This window comes from Martes martes (assembly GCF_963455335.1).
Source record: "Martes martes genome assembly, chromosome: 2".
In the NCBI taxonomy this organism is placed as follows: domain Eukaryota; kingdom Metazoa; phylum Chordata; class Mammalia; order Carnivora; family Mustelidae; genus Martes; species Martes martes.
Window position 1 is genome coordinate 135170358 of NC_137889.1, and position 20073 is coordinate 135190430.

Below are 20073 nucleotides of genomic sequence, written 5' to 3' on the forward strand. Positions count from 1 at the left end.
CGTCCACGCGGAAGTCGTGGATTTGTGGACCAAGTCTGAAAGGAGAACCAAGCGGGGGTGGCGAGCGTTCACCGGAGAAGCCCGCCGCCCCCGACCGCGGGCAGCAGCGGCCTCTCCGGCCAGACAGCGTGGCAGGCGCAGCCGAGAGACAACAGCCTCACTCACTTCCTGGTTCCTCAGCAACTGGGGTGAAGCGCACAACTCGTCCGCCCCCGAGTCCCCAACTTAACTGCGGCTCGGCTCTCCAGCACCGGCTGCCAGCGCTCCGCCCGGCAGCTGCCGCCGCCGCTCGCCGAACACACCCTGAAGCGACAGCGCCAGATTCGAGGCAGGTTACTCTCCAAGGTGATCACTTCCTGATTCGTCGCCTCCATTACTTCATTCACTACCCCCCTTTCCCCCGGCCGCCCGAGTGACTGAGGTGGACACTGAACCCCCTGCACTGACCGCCACAGGGGAGACACCCCGCCTTCTGTGCACCCCCTCTCCTGCTGCACCGATGCACAGGAGAAAAGTTCCCCTGTCCTTACCAGCCCGGATGAGCAGATCCAGCTGGTTCGTGGGTCCCTCATGCAGAGACGTCGCCATGTTTATCCCGGGGCTGGAGCTGCTGCTTCACATTGACTTACACCGTGAGCAGCGGCGGCAGGGGAGGAGGCGGAACCCGCGGCCGGAGATACACGCCGTGCGACCGACACACACTCACGCACTCGCACACACTCAGACGCCCGGATCCTTGCGCGTCCTCCGACAGGAAGCCGAGGCCGGCCCGCCTCCCGCCGCGGGGCTGAGAAACCCCACCACCTAACGGCAGGGGCGGCGGCGACGGCGGCGGCGGTGGCGGCGGCCGCCTCGGCTGGCAACGCGATCCTTCCGCCCCGCGCCCAGACAGGAAGTCCCGGACGCCCGCCCCGGAGAGCGGCCGCGGCCCACGGCGGGGGAGACACCTGAGGCTGGAAACCGCCCCGGGAGCCGCGGCTAGGACAAGGGCCCTCGGCAGGAAGAGGCACATTTCACGCTCTGCGGAAGAAAAGTCTGCAATTGTCCCCACTTTGGAAAAGAGCCATTAATCAAATTTTCTTCCTGGAAGAGATCTAATACCTAGTCCCACAGCTGTAAATAAAGGTGGCTATTTAACTTGTTTTGACCGTTTCGAAGCTTATGCAACATGTAACCCGTCCACTTGAAAAGCTGCACTTTAAAACAGGAATACCAACAACCACCAAAAAAGAGGCATACCTACAAAATATGCTAAAAGCTTTACTTGGAAAGTAAGGAGTTTCCAACTACTTTCAGAGGCTGACTTCGTCTTTTTCCCCCACTACAGAACTGTTAAAGAGCACACTAAACAGGTACTTACTAGTAAACAACATGCCAACCTCTGGTAGATTTTCCTTCCCCCCATTTGCTAGTCATGAAATTCATGTACCCTTTCCTATTTTGTTCGTTTGGAAACAAACATAAATTTATGTCATCTCCCTTTTAAAATCTTTTTCACAGAAACTAATCCTATTATAAATAAGTACATGTTAAAATACAATAGAAGAGGGAAAAGGGGGGATAAATTGCCATTTAGTGATTATAAATTTATTGACACGGAAAATCAAACCAATAAAATGACTCGGATGAATCTTCTAAAACAAACAAAAAAAAAATGCTTCCCTGGTCCAAAAGAGGTTTGAAATAAAACGTTGCCCTAAAGTTCTTTCGACACATAATTTACATAAAACAGTGCCTTCTACAAAGTAAGTGCTCAATAAGTATTTGCTAAATAAACACCAGAATAGATTCGGCAGTTACAAATTTAAGGTATAATACTTATGATCTGAATGGAATGAACTGTGCTGATAATCTTGAAGGGGAAAAAGTTTCCAGTGGTAATACTAATGTACTATTTTACAAGTTTGCCCAGGGTGTCAGTGCAGTTTCAGAATACATATACACAGCCCATGACTTTTTTTTTCCTTTCTTCTAAATACTCATTTATTCTCCTGGAGCTTTGGTCCTAGCCCTGCCCCCATGATCTCCACCCTCCCCAAAAGAACTTATATGCCATTTCCAAAATACAACTCCCCTTAAACTCAATAAGGATCTTTCTTGCATTAGGTGAACTTTCACCAACTAGACAGAACTATATGATTGGTAGCTTTTTAAATCTATGGTCAATTTTAAAAAAGGGTCATCCATTGATAGGCAGCATCTTAACCTGAGACAGTTTACAGGTGGGATGTGATACAGAATACAGCAGTTACTCCTGGCTCTTTAGGCAGATCACCGAAATTGATAATAAACCTGAGTTTCTACTCCTATCAATCAGTAGATTTTCATGTATTTAAAATGGAAAAGAAGCTTATTTTTTTCTGGAGGCAACAGGTTAACTTGGCTCAAAAAGGCATTCTCAATATGCGAGTCATTTTGCAGCCTGATCTGATGTGTAACCTGTACCTTATAATTTGCTTCTTGAGATATATCTTAAGTCAATAGTATGTATTTTATTCTTTGTACATCTTAATTATATGTATTCACCTCAGCCTTGTATTTTAAGTTCCAAGAAAAGAGAAACTGTATCTATTCCTACCTAATTCTTCACTCTGTGTGTGTGTGTGTGTGTGTGTGTGTGTGTACAAATCAATTCAGAAAGACTGGAAAATATTCCTATATATTTAAAGCTCTTGTAAAAACACAATTCCCTGGGTTTTAATGCAATTTTGCCTTGCCACTGAAACTAGGATTTCAGCCACCAATACTTCTTAGAAACCAAAAGAAGTATATTGGAAGTGGCAAGTAAGGATAAGCTGCTGCTGGAAATATAAGTTGGTACAAACTTTCAGGAAAGCAGTGTGGCATTATATATCAAGAGTCTAAAAGAGGTTCATACATTCTGACCCAGGAGTTTCATTTCCTGGGCCTAGCCTGAGGAAATAAAACATTCAGTGGATTGTTCCATTAAAAATGCATTCAAAAAAATTTTAACAACACAGTAAAATAGTAAAAATATAAATGTGCTAAGATTTAAATATCTATTTCTTCCACCAATATGACTCAAGCCCTATAGTACATGTGAATGTATGTATATGTCATACACTATATACATGTGTATACACACACATTTCACACATACTCATCTGCACTTCTCAAGTCTTCAAGATTAAGCAGGTATTAGTAAGCAGAATAAAAAAACAGTAAGAATAGATAGACTAGGAGGTAGACAAATCATATTACAGCATATAAGAGTAAATTCATATTCTGCTAGTAACATTACAGAAAGATATCTCCTACATCAAAGTTACTGCTATATCGTAGCAGGGGGGGGAAAGATAAATAGGTAACTCTTACCGAAATAACAGCTCCTAAACTAACTGCTTTCTGTTCACTTTCTTTCACATATTCCTCTATACGTTCCTATGCATTATATATTATTACTGCACTCATTTTATAGATGTAGAATCTAAGTTTCCTTGACCAAGGTCATAAAATTATTGGGAGGCATGTCCAGGATTTGAACCCAAGAACTGACTCTAGAGTCATTACCCTCGACCACTATCCAAGCACCAAAGTAACAAGGCCTTTTTATCTCCATTCTCCATTTATATCCATTTATTCTCCATTTACATCCACTTTCTTGTCTGAAAATCCTTTTTTTTTTTTTTTAAGAGAGCGCACATGAGCAGGGAAAGGGCAGAGGGAGGGGGTAGAGAGAAACTGAGGAAGGCTCTATGCTCAGCGCACAGACCAATACCAGGCTCCATCTCACAACCCTGAGATCATGACCTGAGTCAAAATCGAGATTCAGATGCTTAACTGACTGAGCCACCCAGGCACCCCTGAAAATTCTTTTATATTCCTCCCTTCAACAAATGGAACACAAGACCCTTCTCCCAAGTGTGGGCTGGACTTTAAAGACTCCAAACAAGAGTGATGGTGCGAGACTTCAGAAACTGTCTGCTTGATCTCTTCCTTTTGGGTCACTCTCTGAGGAAGCCAACTACCATGTCATGAGTACACTCAAGTAACTGTGGAGAGGCCCTTGAGGCAAGAAACAACGGCATCTTGCCAACAGTCTTGTGTCTGTCCAGTAGAAGACAGATCCTCCAGCCCTAATCAAGCCTTCAGAGGGCTACAGCCTCAGAAAAGACCTTGAGCTAGAACCAGCAAGTAAGCTACTCTCCAATCCTTAACCATAAAAACTACAGTATAAGAAATGGTTGCTGTTTTAAGCTGCTAAATCTGGGGCAATTTGTTAATCAGCAAAAGAAAGAAGGAAGACAGAAGGAAGGCATTTAAACTCTCAATGTGTCACATTTCAGAGCTTAGATTTTAAAAAAGGGTAAAGTTTATAAAGGACTTTAACTTTTAACTACAGTATCCTGATACTATAGTATCCAGTATAGTATCCTGACTATAAAATTCTTTATAGTCTGGGCATCAACTCTTTCATCCTCCAAGCTCTCCTTTTTGAAAATGAGCCTATAATATAATTATCATTAAAGTCTAATACAACAAAAAATAGATACCCTTGGCTTTTTTAATAATTTTATGGTTCCATAGTAACCAAAACGGAAAACATTCTTGAGAGATATTGTTTCCAATACCATATAAGTTGTAAATGTTTTTATTTTTAGATTACCCAGATGATTTCATTTATGTTTTCCATTTATCTCATATATGGAATTATAAAATATTACAGATTGGAAAGGAGCCTAGAGACCACATCACCTAGAGTTTTTCAAAAAATAAAGAACCTGAATATCATGATCTCTCTTCCTGGCTATCATAAATTAGATATATTACATTTTAAAAACCAAATATATAATTGTGTGCTCTATTAGATGCTAATAAAAACAAAAGACACAGTCTTTAAAGTTTTAAAAAAATTGGGCTGGAATCTAAGGAAGTAGACATTCTATGCATTAATGTTATCTTCCTACAATTCAGGAGAAGGATGCCGATTTCCTATTTTAGTAATAATAGCTCTGCCTACCAATGAGCGAGTTATTTGAGAATCACCAATTTAGTCCAGTGCCCTCACATTATACACATGAGGAAACCGAGGCCCCAAGAAATCAAATAATTTGATCAGTCATACAGTATTTTAAGATTTCAAGGTAAAAAATTCTACAAAATAAACTTCTATAAAACTTAGAAATTATAAAACAGATGAAAAGTTAAATCCATTTTACTACTACTGTATTTATAAACTATAAGTTGCAAAATGATTGCTTTTTTAAATGTCAAAAGCTAAAGCAATGGTTAATGTCTTTCTGACAAATTAAGAAAAAGAAAAGAAAAAAATATTTGAGCAGTGAATGGTGGGAGAACAATAAGAGAAGGCCAAATGGTCTAAACTTTTCTGATACAACTGAACTAATAACAAAATTCAGAGCTGGGTTGTGATGTGTTGGACATGCTTAGGAGAAAAAAGTCAAGAAAACTAAGCTATAAGAAAAATAGGCCTAAGAAAGAAAGAAAGGAAGAGGGGAAGAGAGGAGAGAAGGAAGGAAGGAAGGAGTGAGGGAGGAAGGAAGGAAAAAAAGCATGCCTATCAAGGACAAACTGGAAATCAAGTGACTTAGAACCATTAAGTAAATCTTCGTTCATCAGCCTTGGAAGATAGACAATAGATGTAGAAGTAGAATCTACAGATTTACAGAGAAAAGATGAATTATTTCACATGTTTTCTGCTACTATTTTATTATCTATTTACAATTTTTTATACTACTGACTTGTTTTATTTAATAGTCAGGTTTTATAAACTATTATTAAAATGAAGATGTTTGGGGGTGCTTGCGTGGCTCAGTCATTAAGCGTCTACCTTCGGCTCAGGTCATGATCCCAGGGCCCTGAGACAGAGCCCCACATCAGGTCCCCCGTTCAGCAGGAAGCCTGCTTTTCCCTCTCCCACTCCCCCTGCTTGTGTTGCCTCTCTCTCTGTATCGCTCTCTGACAAATAAATAAAGTCTTAAATAAAATAAAATAATAAAATGAAGGCATTTGAACCCACAGTCACATACTCATTCATTTATTCAACAAATAATTATCTAGCACTTATTTTGAGCAAGTTTCTGTCATAGGCATCTATTTTTATACCTGGTAACACTAAGTTATGTAACAAAAGAAAAAAACTTAAGCCTTCCTAATGCACACAGAACTCCCACTAAGGGTGAAATCCTTAGAGACAGTATAATGTATAAATTGATTATACATTAGGGAAATTAGGGAAAGTGGGTATATAATATATTTTTGGACTACCACCCAGGAAAGTTAAAATTACTTATATGCATAAAAGCCTTCATAAATCATAGATTTTTAATGAGGGGTTCACAAAGGCAAAATTTTGTTAGTACTCTGCATTTTTCTAAAGAGAAGGGCCAAGGCTTATTTTAGGTTCTCAAAGAGATCCATGACTCTTAAAAGTTATTTTATCATGAGTTACCCTGCCACATGCATTTATGGACTACAAAAACTCAACAGTGAGTAAGGACTCAGTATGTACGATTTTTAAGACTGGCAGTTTGGGGGCGCCTGGGCAGGTCAGTCAGTTAAACATCCAACTCCTCGTTTTGGGTCAGGTCATGATCTCCCAGTAGTGAGATCAAGCCCCAAGTCGAGGGGGCCCCAAGTCAAGCTCTGCACTCTGTACACAGTTAGCTTCAGATTCTCTCTCCCTTCCCCCCACCTCCCTCATACTCTTCCTCTTTCTCTTTCTAAAATATAAATAAATAAATAAATAAAATCTTTAAAAAACAAAAAACAGAAACCTGATGGTCTGGTTTACATTCATGTTTTCTTCATTTTACTTATTAAGTTATTCCTGGGCCAGACTCTCCTTGAGCTTGTTGACTCTTCACTTTGGTTTACACTAGGTGACACATTGCTTCTGATTCTTAGCAGCCATTCCTAGAAGACTGTCAACTGATACTGTAGCTAGTCTTTTCTTATGGGTATTACACAAACAACTCTTTCCAAACAGCATTTATTAAGCACCCATATGTACATGATATCCAGCAAAATGAGTTTAAATATTAGTTAACGATATCTATATTTTAGATAACATTTATGACAAGTGATTTCAAGGGCTTTGGTTCTTTATTATCATTAGAGAATATATAGTATCTTGACTACTCTGGAAATTATTTTTTCAATTCTTGTGAACCTTTACAAGAGCTAATATATGATTCACATTTGGCATGTTTATGAAAAATTTACAGTGGAGTTCTCAACTATGTTACCACTTTAAGTCAAATTCTATTTTGATTGATTGATTCCTAAAGGAATATTCAGATTAACTAATTTCTTCCCCTCTTACAGTATAGCTTCTGCACTCTAGTCACCAAAAAGTTCCTCAGAGGTCAACACTGAGCATTTAATTGCCAAACCCATCTATATCCTTTTAGTCTTCACCTAACTCCACTTCTCTTAACAAATGACATTATTAACCAACCCTTACTGAAATATTTCCCTTCACTTGATTTTCATAAGAATAAACTGTCTGGCTTTGTTTTTTATTTCCTATTTGTTTCTCTTCAGTTGATGTCATCCACTTCCACACAACCCTTAAATGTGGTGTTCTCCCATAGTGTGATCCTTAACCACCTTCTCTCTTCATTCTTCACTCTCTCAAGAATAGAATTTACTATCCATTCACTACCCGGGTTTCTGTACTGATTCAAAAATCAGTACCTCAAGGCTTGACTTATTATTTTTTTAGATCTAGGTTCTAATTTCCAATTATATGACAAACATCTTTATTTGGCTAACCCACTGTACCTAAAGGTCTTCTATCTACAAATCCCCTTTGTTTTCTCTATCAATAGCATTACCATCATCCCAGGCTACAAATCTGAGTCACCTATGATCCTAGTTTAGGAACTCATCTATTATACAATTTTTTAAAAAGATTTTTATCCATCCATTTGAGAGAGAGAGAGAGATAGCAAGAGAGAGCATGGGGGGGCAGGGGGTTACAGAGGGAGAAGCAGGCTCCCCACTGAGCAGGGAGCCCAATGCAGGGACTCGATCCCAGAATATGACCTGAGCCAGAGGCTCAATTGACTAAGCCACCCTATTATACAATTTATTATATTACATATTATTATATATATTATATATTGTATTATTTATATTATATATATAATATATACAATTTTTGAGGGGGATTTAAAATATACATGAAATTGTAAGAAATAGTCACCTTCCCACACCCAGAACCAACAACTCTTAACATTTTGTAATTTATGTGTTTTTCCCCCCTAAGTAATAACACATTACAGGGGAAAATAACATCTTTGAATACTACCCCCAGTTCTCACTCACCATTCCAGCAAAATTCCATCTCTCCAAAGAAACCACTATCTTAAGTTTTATGCATATTCTTTCAATTTTTTACATTTTTATGTTTTTGTGTATGTATATATTTATAGGTGTGTGTGTGTATGCGTGTATCCCAGAATAATATATATACTATTATTTTCCATGCTTTGGGTACATAAATGACACTCTATATATGCCATTCTAAAATTTCCTTTTTTTCATCCAAGATTTACGTGCTATCCATATTGGTGTAAATAAACATAGATATGCTTTTTAGATGCTATATATTATTCCAGTGCATCAATTTACCTCATTTTATTCATCAAATTACCTACTGGTTGACAAATAAATGTATTTCCACTTTTCACTTTCATGAAGAATGCTGCAAAAAAATTCCTCTCCATGTTTTCTTAAACCTGTATGCTAGAGTATTTCCATAGTATATAATAGAAAATTTGACATACAAATATAATTTTTATATAATAAAATAAGTGCATTTTTAATTTTATAGGTTACTCTCTCCAAAGTAGCTCTGCAAATCCAAAATTCCACCAGTGATATGTTAAGAGTATCCACTTTTCTCAAATTCTTGTCAGTACAAGATATAATCAGACTAAAATTTCTGCCGTCTGTTGGGTGACAAGAAAACCATCATTCTTGAATTAATTTGCATATACTTAATAAGTACTTAGGATACTTTTTCATATACTTACTGGCTATTAATATTTCCCTTATAAATTGCCTAGTCATATCCTCTGTCATTTTTCTATGGTACTTTTTGTCTTATTCATATGTCAAATGTTAACATATTCTAGATAATAATTCAGACATATGTTGCAAATATCTTCTGCTAGCCTGCTGTTTGACTTTTAATGTGGTCTATAGTATCATTTGTCTTACAAAAATTTTAGGTTTTGATGTAGTCAAATTAATATGTGATTCACCTTACAATGCATGTTAAATAGTCCCTGGAATAAAAAGGAAATCATAAAGGAATTAAAAAATATTTTTAAACGATTTATAATTAAAATATAATATATCAGGATAGGTATGACACAGCTAAAACAGAACTTAGAGGTCAGGAGATGAAAAAGTTTCAAAATTAACAAGCTAAGCATTCAATCATAAAGATGGACAAATCAACAGAACAAAACCAAAGAAACAGAAGGAAAGAAATAATAAAGAATAGGAAAAATGACATAGAGAACAATAATTTGTTTTTAAAGAGAGAGCGGGGAGGGGGGTGGTGGTGGTAAGGAGAGAGAGAATCTTAAGCAGGCTCCACACCCAGCACAGAGCCCAAGGCAGGGCTCGATCTCACAACTCTGAGATCATCAAGAGTTGGATGCTTAACCAACCAAGCCAACCAGGTGCCCTGAGAAGAATAATTTTAAAAAATAGTGCAGATTTACAAAACCAAAAGATGATTTTGAAAAGATGGATAAAATAGACTTCAGCAAGAGTTATCAAGAAAAGAAAGTACAAATATGAAACAAAAGTGGAGAAATAACCACAGACACAATAGATACAAAAATAATAAATCAGTATTATGAACAATTATATCTTAATTAAGTTTAAATGTGGATGAAATGCATAAAGAAATTGTGTAAATTATAGAAGAAAAATAAGTAATAAGTAGTGAAGAAATTAAATGTAGTCCAAAACCTCCTCTCCGTATTACTTATGAAAGGTCCTAAACTTAAAGGAAAACAAAGCAAAATGATGAGCAACATGTATTTTTAAATGCAAGGATAGTTCAACATCTGAGAATCCATCAATTAACTGGCCACATTAATAGACTAAAGAAGAAAAATTATGACCTACCAAAAATGCAGAAAAAGCACCTAATAAGACTCCATTCTTAAGTAGAACTTAACACAAAAATAAAACCAAAGGCAGAGATGGGATTTCTTTATATACGAAAACCTACAGCAAACATTAAACTTGAAGTTGAAACTTGAGATACACTCCCTTCGAGATTAGGAACAAAATAGGGATGCCAATTAGTATGACTACTCTTCATCATACTGGAGTTCTTGACCAACATTATAAGAAAAGAAAAAGATGTAAGATAACCGGAAAGGAGAGGAGGGTTGAGTTGTATCAGCTGAGGTCCTCCGAGACAAGTAAGCTCCCAGTTGATCCACAGATGACCACAAATAGGGAAGTAAGTCCAGCCCATCTCAGAACCACATAGCTAGTCCACAGTCTCAGGAAAACCAGTAATTAGTTCTTGTTTCAAGCCAATAAATTTGGGGGAGATTGTTATGCATCAGTAGCTGACACAAGTAATGAGTGATGGGTATCCATTATTGGGCATGTATAAAGGTAAAATGTGATGGATATCTATCATGGAGCATTGTGCAGCAATTAGTAGCAGCATATTACATATATACAAAGCACACGCGTGGCTATTAAGAACAGTACTTACTAAAATAGTAGGAAACAGTAAGATACATAATACCATTTATATGAATCTTAAATATATAGAATAGCATATACACAATATGTTAAAAATATGCATCAATCAAATTAAATTTGATGCTTATGAGCAAGGGAGATGTGACTGTTTATAAATAAAGAGGATAGAAAGGGATAAATCAATTGAAAAAATACGTAAGAGGGTGTGAAATAGGGATCTAAACCTTTCTCTGTATAAAAAGCCAACTATCTTAATACAATTTATTAAATAATCTGTCCTTTCCCACTGACTTATAAATCTATGTCTATTACATACCAGGTATAAATACATGCTTACTCTGCCCCTGAGGTCTCTATTCTATCCTAATAAACTGTCTGTGGGCCAATAACACATTTAAAATTTTTCTAGGACCACAGAATCATTCCTTATAGGTAGGAGGGCAAACACCGTATACTTTGTTCTTTTGCAGAATTGTCTAGACTATTTTTGGATCTTTAAGAGTTTATCAGATTCCTCCAGAAACAAGTCCTCTTGAACTTTTGACTGGAATTGTACTGAATTTATAGATTAATTGGAGAAGAATTAACAGCTTTACCTTGTCAATCTTTCCATGTTGTTTGTGGGTTAAAGATTAAAGGAATCATATGGTTTGGGTCTATTTCCTCTTCAGTAAGTTTTATATCCCTTCACATATTTATGCCCCTCAACAAAGTCAAATTTTAATTTATTTATTTTTATTTATTTTTTAGTTATTTTTATTTTCATAAAGGTATTGCATATTATTGTTAGACTTATTCCTAAATACCTATTTATGTATTTTTTTACTATTACGAATGGGATCTTTTTTGTCTCATTGTTATTTCTTATTTTAAAATTTTTATTACTGAAGTATTGCTGACACACAATGTTATATTAGTCTTCGGTGTAAAACATAGTGATTCAACAATTCTGTATGTTGCTCAGTGCTCACCAGGATAAGTGTTGTTATCATTTGTCACCAGATAATATTTTTACAATATTATGGACTGTATTCCCTGTGCTGTACTTATTATCCTCATGAATTCTTTTATAACTGGAGATTTCTACCTTTTGGTCTTCTTCACCTACTTTGCCCATGCCCCCACAGCCCTCTCCTCTGGCAACCAACACTTTGTCTCTGTATTTATAGATCTGTTTCTGGTTTTTGTTTATTTGCTTTGTTTTTTTAGATTCCACATATAAAAGTGAATCCATATATTTGTCTTTCTCTAATTTCACTTAGCATATTATACCCTCTGGGTCCATCCATGTTGTCACAAATAGCAAGATTTTCATTCTGTTTTTATGGCTGAGTAATAGTCCATTGTTTGTGTGTGCACGCGCACGTGCGCACGCAAACACACACCTTTTTTTTTTAAGATTTTATTTATTTATTTGACAGACAGGGATCACAAGCAGGCAGAAAGGCACGCGGGGGGTGGGGGGGGCGGAACAGGCTCCCTGTTGAGCAGAGAGCACAACATGGGGCTCAATCCCAGGACACTGGGATCATGACCTGAGCCGAAGGCAGAGGCTTTAACCCACTGAGCCACCCAGGCACCCCAAACACATACCTTCTTTATGACTTTCTGATTATCATTCTTGTATAGAGCAACCGTGATGGCACCCTCTAAGCAGGTTTAAAACCTATATAAATTCTTAAAATTTATGTGTTATTAAACCATTTGTAAATGCCAATTTTGTTTCTTCCATTCTGATCTTCATGCCTTTTATTTCTTTTTCTTACTTGCATTTGCTAGAACCCCCAGAAATAATGCTTGTTAGTAAAGATGACAGCTGGCCCTATTTCCCTATTAATCATGACAGTTGCCATAAATTTTTAATATAGACACCTTATCAAGTCCCAATCCAGATTAAAAGTCTCAGAGGACAGTGAATTTTAACAAATTTTTTTTTATCTACTGGGACGATTATACAGGTTTTCTCTTTTAATCTATTCATATGGCAAATTACATTAAAGATTTTCTAATAGCCCTCTTTGCCTTCCTAGTATGTATTTAGTCATTATGTATTTTTAATCAGTGCTCAATTTACTATTATTTATTTAGAATATTTGTAGCTATGATCATACATAAATTCTGCAAGAAACTTATTTTTTTAATGCTGGGTCCATTTTAAAGTTAAGATTTACTACCTCCATAAAATGAGGTGGAAAGCTTTCCCTCTTTCACTGTTACCATTATAGTTTGTACATAATAGGGCTTATGTATCCCTTGAAATTTTATTAATAAGCCTGGGTCTGATGGATTTTACTTGAATGAGGGCATGCATATGTAAAATTAAAGAACTCAAAAGTTGACTTGAACATTTCTATTTCTATTTTGAGTCAACTGTATATATACTTACATATACATATATATAATTTTAATTGTCCATAGGTTTTCAAATTCCTTGCCAACAGGTTGTTCATAGTATTTTCTTACGATTTTCAAACTCTAATCTATTGGTCTTATTTTTTGTTCTTCACAGGGCTCATTTTTTTTGATCCGCCTTTACAGAGATTCATCCATTTTTTAGATTTTAAGATTTTTATTATCTATTTTCTTTTCTATTTCATTAATATTTACTTTTTTATCTTTATAATTTCTTCTACTTAATTTAGACTTATTCTGTTGGTCCTTTATTACCATCTAGATGAAGATGTGTTCATTATATCAATCTTTCATATTTTCCAATAAGTGCATTTAGAGCTACTAAATTTTCTAGTGGGTTCTACTTAAATCGCATCTCAAATGCTTTCATAGTTACTTAGTTGCAAATATTTTATAATTTTCATTTTCTCTTCTATCCATCAGTGAGCCAATATAAAGTATTTTGATTTTTACCTCATTGCTGATTTCTAGTTTTATTGTATTATGATGAAAGGATACATTTTGATTGATACATATTTTCTGAACATTGTTGAGATTCCTCTATGACCTAGTACACAGTTAAAAGATGACCTATATGCAACTGAAAAAAAGTGTACAGGGTTGTATTTTATTAGGTTAGGCACAATTCTATAAATCTCTAGTTGATGAAGTTTCTCAGTCCTGAGGTTCAATTCTTTGATTCCATTTTAAATTTTGTATCTATTTCATTTTTAAATTTTGGGAGAGGTGTGTTAAAGTCTCATTGTTTTGTAGGCATGTCCACTACTCTTGTAATTTTAAAAGTTTTAAGTGACATTTCAAGGCTATGTTGTTAGATGCATATAAGTTTATGATGATTATGTTGTCTGGGTTGTTGCTTTTAGCAGTTTAAAGAGTCCCTGTCCCAATTAAAAATTTTTACCCTAAATTCTATGTTATTACCCCAGCTTCCTTTGGTTAGTATTTTTCAGATGAACATATTGCTCTACACCCTTTTTATACCACTTTGTTTTGTGTATCTGTTAAAAATAACACAGACTCGTGTTAAGATCACAACAGATTATTTTAATATAATTTCTGGTGTTTTGGACTTATTTCTACTATCTGATTTATGATTTGTATTTCCATTTTTTCTCCTTTGTTGCCTTTTGTTGGACTGTCAAGTTTAGTTTATTCCCTACCCCCAACTTAGTACTTCGGAAGCTATTCCTTCTATTTCTATTATTTTAGTATGTTCTAGTTGCTTAAAATAAATGTCCTTTTCACTTTTCATCTTCTCCACATCACATTTCACACAGTTCCTAACTATTTTATTCAAGGGCCACCACAATCTGGTTCCACCCTTTCTAGCCTTACCTCCTCACTCTACCATATGCCTCTACAAAGCCTAATCTCTAGTTAAACTATATTGCTTGTTAATCTCTAAATGAAATACAAAATTCCTGGCATTCTGTCCTGGCTCATGACATCTTCTCATTCACTCACTCATTCAATCAACAAATAACTTATTGAAAACTTACTTGGTGCCTAGCTCTGACCAATACCAGTAAGTACAAAGGATAAAGTCTCTGGTTTTATGAAGCATCATAATGTGGAAACATTTAATAAATATAAATAGAATAGAACAGAACTTCATGAATGGATGAATTCAGGTAGGTTAACTGGTGATACTTGGTTCCCATCTTCCACTCCATCCTCAAACTACCGTCCCTGGAATACACAACTACCCACCAGGTGGCACCAAACCACACCCAGACCTTAGACTGATTGAGATGTCTTAGTCTGAGTCCCGGAACCCCTTCCACATACATCTTCCTCCATACACATTGTCTCAGGTCATTTTATTAAACTCAAAATAATGCCATATTTTATGTGATCTGAGGTTCTGGGAATTATTTACCACCTCACCGTGGGAGTTTACTATATCACAAGTTGTAGGTGCTACCCAAAAAAGAAAAATGGGGGGCTATGACAAAAATAACAGAACAGTCCTGAGATTGACAAGTATCAGCTAAAGGCAATCTCTCTCTGAGAAAGTGACATTTAAACTGCGACCTAAAGGATGACCAGGAGTAAGAAGCTGAAAAACTGGAAAGCAAACAGTATATGTGAGCACCCTGTGAAGGTAAATGCAGTTCATGGAAATTTGCATTTCATTTCACAGAAATGCAAAAAGACAACAGTGTGTGTGTGTGTGTGTGTGTGTTTACTGAGGTGAGAGGGCTGGTATATAATTCATCAGAGTAAAATGCTTCAGAGTTTGGACTGTGGAGCCCTACTTACCATGTGAATTTATTTTATTTATTTTTTAAAGATTTTATTTATTTATTTGACAGAGAGAGATCACAAGTAGGCAGAGAGGCAGGCAGAGAGATGGGGGAAAGCAGGCTCCCTGCTGAGCAGAGAGCCCAATGCGGGGCTCGATCCCAGGACCCTGAGATCATGACCTGAGCCAAAAGCAGAGGCCTTAACCCACTGAGCCACCCAAGCCCCCCTACCATCTGAATTTAAATTCTTGCTCCACCACTTAAATAGCTGTCTAGTCTTGGAAAAGTTATTCAGCCTAGGGTTGTTAAGAATATTAAATATATTAATATGTGAAGCCCTAAGAACTATTCCTGGCAATATAGTAAAGAAAATTGAAATGTTAGGGTTTTGTTTTATTGCTATTATTGTTATTATTTCTCGATGAGCGAGAGGAGCCAAATTATTTAGTGTCTTAAAGGCCATGTTAAAAATTCTGAATATTATCCTAAGTGCAATTAGAACCCACTGAAAGGGTTTAGGGAAGGGAATGTAATGATTAAATTTATAAAAATATTTTTTTAAATCACTTTGGTTACTATCTAAAGCATAGATTGCTTAGAGTGAAAGGGAAAAAGGCCAAGAATGAAAACAAGAAGTTAGAAGGCCTATGGCCATGATAGTAACTCAAAAATAAAAAATAACTACAGATTGATCTAGGCTAGTAACAATGAAGAAAGAAAGAAATTGGTAGAGTCAAGATATATTTTGGAGGCAAAACTGACATGATTTGGTATTGGACTAGAAGGTGAGGGAGAAAAAGATATAAATGATGACTTCTCAACCAGAAAAATCCTTTGCTACTGGACAAAGATTCGTCTACCAAACTTTAGTCAGGCTCCTAAACCATCTTCTCGGTCCATCTGTGTATTTCCTTGTAAAATCCCATTTTAGCAAGAACTCTGCTAAGTCAGTTTAGCATCCCCATCCTCTGTATCTGATCACTCTCGATATTTGATAGTGTTCCTCATCCTCCCCCACCCCCAGGTGATGTGTGAACACCCTGGCCTGTCTTCAGCAAGAATCTGTTTAGGCCAAAACCCCCACTCCTCCGTTTCTGATATTTCCTCTTAGTAATTTTCCATCCACTGACCCCCATCCTGCTTTTTGGCTATAAATTCCCACTTGGCTTATGCTGTATTCTGAGCTGAGCCCACTCTCTATCCCTCACTGCAAAATCCCATCACAGTGGTCTCTATCCCTATCACAATAGTTCCCCTTTGAATAAAGTCTTTCTCACCATGCTTTAACAAGTGTCATTGAATTTTTTGTTCTGTAACACTTTTCAAATGAAATTTTATTCTCCCAGGCTCAGCTAAATTATGAAATTTCCATTACAACAGCTAATAGCTCTCTCCCCCTCATTCTCAAAATACTGATTTTTTTTTTTGAACCTTAGGTTATAAAAAGTTGTTTTCTTACGTATTTTCCCTAATAAAGGGCAAACTCCTTTACAGTTACGGTCTTACCTAGTTTCTTGTTCTAGCTCCCTGACAGACACACAAATGCTCTGCATAGCACAGGCGGTCTCAGGTAACTCCCCAAGTGGTCTCAGAGCCAGGGCGGCTCCTCATGCTCTTTTACTTCCTTGCTTTAGGAAGTACAAGATTTCAGCCTGCTTTCTTCTCCTTTCAGCTATTCATTCTATCTTTTGGAATTCTGTTTTCCCTAAGACTAGCTGCAGAATTAAACCCATCTCTCATTAACCCCCTCATTTCTTGGGGCCCCCAAAACAAATATACAGGGAGTCTTTCTATTAAAGTGCTTGCTATTAATTACTATTGAAAAACAGAAGGTGACAAAATTAAGGTAGGGTTTTATGACCTTTATGGTTTCAAGTCTGTAGTTTCTGACTCCCTTGGTGAGATGGCAAACTGAATGCACTGGCTTCTACCCTTGACTTTTATTCCCAAGGATAAGTTTCCCAAAAGTTCTTTCTTATTTTTGTGGAGGCTTCTCCTCCCAGAATATAGGACTGCAGATGAAACCCAGACAAAATAATTGGTGTCTTCTTGTCTCAAGTAGATAACTGCACTTCTGAGAGCCTCCTAAACAGGCATGTGATGGTACCAAAGAAATTAAAAACAAATATGATTCTGCTCACCTCATTTTTTTTTCAAACTAAATAGCTAAAACTTAATATTGTAAGTCTGAATAGATGTTAACTGTAGAAAAATGTCTCTAGAGAAGAAGGGGAAAAAAAGGATTTTCAAGTTTGTTCAAGAAAGCAAATGGGTGGCTCAGTGGGGTAAAGCCTCTGCCTTCAGCTCAGGTCATGATCTCAGGGTCCTGGGATCAAGCCCCACATCCGGCTCTCTGCTCAGCGGGGAGCATGCTTCCTCCTCTCTCTCTGCCTGCCTCTCTGTCTACTTGTGATCTCTGTCTGTCAAATAAATAAATAAAATCTTAAAAAAAAAAAAAAGAAAGCAAATGTCAAAAAGAAATCAGTACATTTCGATTTCTTTTTCCTCTTGGACAAAATCTTTGATTTCCTCTTGAAAAGAATTTTTTCATTCTAACTTACTATTCTAAGTATTTATTTTCTGAGAATTAAGTAGCATAAAAAAGGTGTTATAGAAGAAAAAGGATTTAGATTTTCCTAAAAGTCTTGTCAAATGTCGTGTACAATAAGAAGTACCTTTTTGCTAACAAAGTTAGAGACATAACTCCTTTCTTTTTTTTTTTTTTTAAGATTTTATTTATTTATTTCTCAGAGTGAGCACAGGCAGACAGAGTGGCAGGCAGAGGCAGAGGGAGAAGCTGGCTCCCCGCTGAGCAAGGAACTGGATGCGGGACTTGATCCCAGGACACTGGGAGCATGACCTGAGCCAAAGGCAACCGCTTAACCAACTGAGCCACCCAGGCGTCCCAACTCCTTTTTTTTTTTTTTTTAATATTTTGTTTATTTATTTGACAGACAGAGATCACAAGTAGGCAGAGAGGCAGGCAGAGAGAGAGAAGGAAGCAGGCTCCCTGCTGAGCAGAGAGCCCGATGCGGGGCTCGATCCCAGGACCCTGGGATCATGACCTGAGCTGAAGGCAGAGGCTTTAACCCACCGAGCCACCCAGGCGCCCCCCAACTCCTTTCTTTTTGATGTAAAACTTTCTAGAGTGATCTTTTGCAAGGTCATCTAATAATAAGAAAATGTCGGGTGCCTGGGTGGCTCAGTGGGTTAAAGCCTCTGGCTTCAGCTCAGGTCATGATCCCAGATTGAGTCCCACATCGGGCTCTCTGCTCAGCCGCGAGCCTGCTTCCCTTCCTCTCTCTCTGCCTGCCTCTCTGCCTACCTGTGATCTCTGTCTGTCAAATTAAATAAAATCTTTAAAAAGAAAAGAAAAGAAAATGTCTTCCAAGTTCTGGCTAACAAAGAATTCATTTTGTTCAAATATGTTCTTAAAAATAGGTAGTAATAATAATAAAATAATAGATAAGTTATTCTGGAGGATAACTACTTATTATCACCACCTTCTAATACAAAATATATGAAAAATATTTTCTGTTAAATTTTAAAATTGTTCATTCAAGGAGCATAGTATCTTGGCTAATTTTCAAAGTGAAAAGAGGGGCACTGGGTTGCTCAGTTGGTTAGGCAACTGAGTCTTGGTTGCAGCTCAGGTCATGATTTCATGGGTAGTTGAGATCGAACCGGCATGCGGTTCCTCACTCAGCAGGAAGTCTGCTTAAAAGATTCTCTCCCTCTGCCCCCCGCCGCCAATCGCTTCAGCTCTCGCTCTCTTTCAGTTCCTAATAAATAAATAAATAAATAAACCTTTAAAAAACAAAGTGAAAAGAAATCAAACATCCAAATACGATCAAACACTAACCTTAAACTAGGAGAATAAGGGTTATCTGTTATAAAAACTGTCATTCTGTCTTAATAATGCCTAAGTGAAAGAGATGAAATGGGTTGTATTCTTTCTTCCCTAATGTATATACTCAATGAAAAAAAATTACAGAAACATAAAAAATTTTAAAAATAACAATTATTCTATCTCATTTCCTAATCCCACTCCCAAGGGGTAATTAAGTGCTGTAAATAGGTTGTGTTTTTTGCACTGTCCCAACTTTTTTTGTGAATGGGAAAAAGAAGTCCTCATGAGTAGTTTCCAGTACATTAAAAAAATTAAAATGGTGTCATTTAGAAATGCTTAATTCCATTTGACTTGCTCCTCTGCCCCTAAACCCAGAGGCCTTAACTGTCAACTATGCCCTTATGATGAAATTTAAAATGACCCACCACATAGCAATAATGCAATCTGGAACTTTAAATTAGCTACTATACTTGGCGATTCTTTGTCTTTCCTCACCTTTCCCCAACCCTCCCTACTCCATAGTATTATATCCTTGAATGCTTGTTTTTCTCAAATTAGTTGGTAAACTTCTTTGAGGCCAAGCCCCATGTTTTATTCAACTTTGAATTACTTATTCCTAGGAGTCATGACACTGTTTGTATATAACAAGTACTTTGTACATGATAAATGTTACCCTTACCAGTGTCTCAAGTGTACTTAATAACTGTCATATGAAGGAGGAAGGGGGAGAATTTATCTGCTGCTTCAAATGTTTGAAAAGAAATGGTCTTAGCTTAACAGCAAATATTAACTTTATCTAAAGAACAATTTCAGGAAGTGTTAATTTATGTGATC

General features: G+C 37.0%; 1 protein-coding gene across 7 annotated transcripts in view; it reads right to left on the reverse strand.

Annotated features, from left to right (window-relative positions):
* The window catches only part of ELF2 (E74 like ETS transcription factor 2), a 101434-nt gene that overhangs the window by 21094 nt on the left and 60267 nt on the right, over nt 1-20073 (reverse strand). For 2 of the 7 annotated variants that reach the window (XM_080796491.1, XM_080796490.1), the window contains exon 1: nt 531-1136. The exons of the other annotated variants lie outside the window; for them this stretch is intronic. In XM_080796491.1, the coding sequence (XP_080652617.1) occupies nt 531-588 (58 nt within the window). In that variant the 5' untranslated portion in view covers nt 589-1136. Of the gene's footprint in view, nt 1-530; nt 1137-20073 lie in introns of those variants that run through there. 7 annotated transcript variants of the gene reach the window in all.